Below are 4,473 nucleotides of genomic sequence, written 5' to 3'. Positions count from 1 at the left end.
TGAGTCTGTGGGTGTGGGACAAACCCCTTAGTCCATTAGAGAGGGCTTCGAACTAGGCCTTGTAACCAGCTACGGCGATGGTCTATTTTAGTCTAGTAAAGGCTTTCATTGGGTCATCGTAGGCAGTAGCTCCAAACCTTAGTTGGTTAGCCTGAGCAAAACCCTCCCAGTTTAGTTTCTGACCCCTCTCCATGATATCTTGATACCATATCAAGGCTTTTCCTTTCATGTAGTAAGAGGCCATAAGTAGCCTCTGTGCAGGAGGTGTTTGGTGATAATCAAAATATTGATCAGCCTTAAAAACCCACCTGGCAGGGTTTTGGCCAATAAAATGGGGAAACTCTAATCTGACCCCCCTAGTCACATTTCGTCTATTATCATGCATATCAGCATTTTCCCCCCTTGCATTCTGTTGAGCAATGATGGTTCTTAACATGTCAGTTAATTGCTCTAACCTTCATTTTACTTCTTGCAGGCCTTCTTCATGGTGGTCAATTTGGTTTTGCATGGCTTCCTGCTGCTGCTGCTTGGATCTAGTTCCTTCCGCCATCAGAGCTAAGGTCTCTAGTACCAATTGCTATGATGCTGCTTGTACACTGTAGGTCTGGAACAATGTATGGAAAAGAGAGAATGTAGAGAGAATGAGAGGGAATGAGAATGAGAGATGAAACAAGAGAATTGAAATGGATAAATGGTGACAGTAGTGTCATGCCGTGTTTTGTTCGAGGCAAACCTTCCTCCAAATAACAATCCTTACAATGATTATGCATCCTCTATCATGCACCCCATCCCCCCTTTTACACCCACTACTTGGAGAATATCCTTCCACGTGTAAAACACACATGGGTTGGAGCATAACAGAATTTGGACTATTCTAGAATGGAAATGCATACAAACGATAACATAAAACTTTAAGGAATATAACGAAACGACATCGTTGTATCAGCTATCTTTAAACGGCATCGTTGAACTGGCATCCCCCTTGGCCTGGAAACGGCACAGTTCCTCCCTGGTTGAAATGGCATCGTTGCGAGATGCCTTTATTGACTCTTCATTCTTGAAACTTCCTTCAGCAATCTACCCTCTTCATGATCCATCTGTTGTTCTTCCCGAACCATGGTTTCCTGAACCGTGCTCCTTGATTTGGAATCACAGCACTCTCATTCCCATCGCCAGCAATGCTGGATAACAAGAACCACCACATGACCCATTTCTACCAATCCTCAAAACTTTGCGTTCCATGAGAGGGGCATAATCACAGACTCCTGTAGCTAGGACCATAACTTGAGTTTTATCCAATGTTAGTATTGGTATACCCTCAACATCATGCAACCCATGGAGTGTAATCCCATCCCCTTTTAATTTTAACAATGCCATGCATATACAAAATGCAGGCAATCAAGATTTTATATGCAGTACCTAAACATGTTCAAAAGCCAACAAAACCTTTGTGCAAGAAGTGAGGATGTATGATAAGCAATGCTTGGTACCATTTTGTCTCCACTTTTCTATCTTGAGGGTACTAGTGCACTAACAGAACCAAAAAATTGATGAGAAGAACAGCATGGAATGAAGCTGAATTGAAAACCATTATGTTACAGACTCAATCCTGTACCAACAAACCATACATATGACATGCCAAGAAATAAAACAATGATGGCGATCTACTTTCTACAAAGAACAATTATGAGAACCACCTAGCCCCACCAGCAAACAAGTTTATAGAACATTCAATTAGAATTACCTACAGCTAGACACGGTAAGGCTCGGATGACCCTTCCTTTGACTCCTTTGGTTTCTTTGGTAAAAGTAGTACCATGCTTCCCTTCAAACATGAAGAATGCATCCAACTTCACCCCTTCAATCCAAGGTGGTTTCATATCAACTAGCATGTGTTCATTGCCACAAAGAGCCTGATTCAGCTTCTAATTCTCTTTGTCCAACAATCCCACTGTACCCACCAGCAGCCATACCCATAACTCCAACCCCACCACTCAAGTATGCAGTATTAACAGAAGCCCTGCTCTGAGGCAACGGTAATGCCCCGGCACCAATCACAGTGGTGCCATACCAAGGACTTCTTGGAGCAAGTGGAGAAATACCAGAACCAATGCTACCAGATCCTCCAATAGGGTACCAACCACCATAAATGCTTGCTCCATAGGGAGAGCCTCCACCACCACCAAACCCAGGAAAAGGTGCATAACTTGGGAGAACCCAATATCCAGGTCTATAAGGAGAATAACTGAAAGAAGGCCCTATTCCACCCTCCATTCTTGTGTTAAAACCACTGTCACTACCATTATTTACCTCTTTTGGGACAGCCCTCTTAACCTCCACAAGCCTACCATTTAGCTCATGGAAGCTATTCTTCATAACATTCACCACAGACTCCGCTGAATCAAATGTGATAAAGCCAAAACCCCTAGGCCGATGGGTTGTGCTGTCATGCATCACCACTACATCTGTAACACTACCAAACTTCCCAAAGTAGTTCTTAAACTCTTCCTCGGTTAAACTAGCTGATAAACCTCCTACGAAAATCTTTTTAGTCCTAAATTGGTTCTCGCCATTGTCAATACTACTACCCTTACTTGATCCTCCATTCTGCTGTTGGTTTTGATGTTGCTGTTGTTCACTCCTGGGTATTGCTTTTTTGACTTCTACCTAAAAGATCATGAAAAATTAATAGTAATTTAAAAAACAAGAAAGTTGATATATACAGTAAAGTTCATTCTGGTTGGTTTCTGGAAAAATGTACTGCAAGAAAATACAGAGTTGTTTCGTTAAAAATTACACAATTGAGATGAGATGGGATGTTTTGTTAAAAATAAAATAAAATATTGTTATAATATAATTTCTTAATATTAATTTTATTTTGAGATTTGAAAAACTTCAATTATTTACTATATTTTTTTGTAGAAATTTGAAAAAGTTAGAATGATTATATGTGGTGATGAGATAAGACGAGACGAGCCAGTTTGGTTTCGTGTAACCAAACCAGTCATACTGGGTATGTTTGGCGAAGAGAAATTTTGAGAATGCGAACTTTTGAGAATTTCTTTAAGATTTTCTGTCTATTCGGTTTTGTGAATGTAGATTGGAAAATTTGAATAATTATTTTCCTGAAATATATTTTGTATCAGTGTTTATGGAAAGTTGACAGATAAGAGTTGAAAAGTTATTTGAATACAATTTTCTTAGTATAGTTTTTGTTTTGATTTTTGTGCCTTTTAAGTTTTACTTTTCCATTGAAATCTAAGCAAATGAGTGGGTGAAATGTTAAAATAGAAATTTTTTATGAGATTGAAAAATATTTGGATTGAATTCGAATTTTTATAAATCTGAAAAACTCGTTTAACTAAACATGGCCATAACTATGAGGATAAACCCCTAATTAAATTTTTCACCTTTTTCCAAGATAGCGGCTGAACTCAAAAGACAGGACTTCTCAAAATAGAAACTTGGATTTGTGGTCGTATGTCAAAACAGTAAGGGTGGTATAATTTTTTAATGTGGACGGTGAACTTAGCAATTTTCTCAGCAACCAAACAGAATATAAAAATTAAAATGTTCAAATTCCTCTCTAAATAGAAAAGAAAAAAAAAAACAAAATACAATGAACTCACCGTTTTTCCCAGAATAACATGCGAGTCTTGAAGGGCTTTATGAGCAGCAGATGAGTCGGAGAACCAGACGAATCCAAACCCTCTAGAATTCTTGGTGATCCGGTCCTTCGCAATGGAGGAGCCCAATACTGTACCGTATTTGTCGAAATGTTTCCTCAAAATGACTTCACTGGTCACCCGAGAAATTCCTCCGACGAAGAGCTTGGCTTCATCTGAGTCCATTGAAGCTCCAAGACACGACAAAAAAATCGAAAACCCTAAAACCCTAGGAAACAGAAGTCTAGCGAGAGAGCAGCTACTCCCTGACAAAATACCGAAAAGTCAACACAGCAAACAGAAAAAATAAAAAAAACAGTTGTGGAATCCGAATTCAGAAGTCTTAACTAACATGGGCTGATCTGATTGAGTTGTAGTAGGACTAGGACTTGTTTGATTCAGTTTGACGGTCTGGTCTCATTTAACTGTCCGATCTAACTGGATAAGAACTAAACAGTGGGTTTCTTCAAAGCCCATCATAACAAGATGGAAAAATATTCATATTTGCTAGGATGTAAGGCTAGTACTTTATGATTAGTTTACAATTATTTATAATTTTACTTAAAATAAATTCTATTCATATAAATTAAAATTATTTTTTAACAAAATAATCAATTATATTAATTGATTTAACATAAATTATAAAATAATTATAAATGTATTTCTTAACATAAAAAATGACAACATATTGAAAGAGGAAAATGATTCATCTGCAACCTCGCTAAGGTTATGTTGGGCCTAGATCGATATTGTGTGGGATCTTGAAAGTGGTCTGCTGCGACTCTACAATGTTGGTGAGTATGAAGAT

The 4,473-nt window shown here is 38.2% G+C and overlaps 1 protein-coding gene across 3 annotated transcripts; it reads right to left on the bottom strand.

Moving 5' to 3' along the window:
• Positions 1-684: 684 nt before the first annotated feature.
• LOC122319082 (RNA-binding protein 1-like) lies at positions 685-3,983 on the bottom strand. 3 transcript variants are annotated; one of them, XR_006244996.1, is made up of 3 exons: positions 3,630-3,983; positions 1,745-2,667; positions 685-1,283 (listed from the first exon to the last, which is right to left on the bottom strand). XR_006244996.1 is itself a non-coding variant. In XM_043136969.1 (2 exons), the coding sequence occupies exons 1-2, from the start codon at positions 3,849-3,851 to the stop codon at positions 1,897-1,899; spliced, it is 993 nt and encodes a 330-aa protein (XP_042992903.1). In that variant the 5' UTR covers positions 3,852-3,983; the 3' UTR covers positions 1,552-1,896. The 3 variants fall into 3 exon arrangements, 1 of the variants encoding a protein (XP_042992903.1); XR_006244997.1 differs by having other exon boundaries at positions 1,749-2,667; XM_043136969.1 differs by lacking the exon at positions 685-1,283 and having other exon boundaries at positions 1,552-2,667.
• Between the last annotated feature and the right edge of the window lie 490 nt (positions 3,984-4,473).

The sequence above is a fragment of the Carya illinoinensis genome, chromosome 8 (genome assembly GCF_018687715.1).
Source record: "Carya illinoinensis cultivar Pawnee chromosome 8, C.illinoinensisPawnee_v1, whole genome shotgun sequence".
NCBI classification, from domain to species: domain Eukaryota; kingdom Viridiplantae; phylum Streptophyta; class Magnoliopsida; order Fagales; family Juglandaceae; genus Carya; species Carya illinoinensis.
This window is presented reverse-complemented; position numbering and strand designations above follow the sequence as displayed.

Excerpts from the sequence above, each read along its gene's own strand:
- LOC122319082 (XM_043136969.1), bottom strand. The coding sequence starts at position 3,851 with ATGGACTCAGATGAAGCCAAGCTCTTCGTCGGAGGAATTTCTCGGGTG. Across the intron at positions 2,668-3,629 it reads ATGTTATTCTGGGAAAAACG|GTAGAAGTCAAAAAAGCAAT; the intron begins GTGAGTTCATTG and ends ATGATCTTTTAG.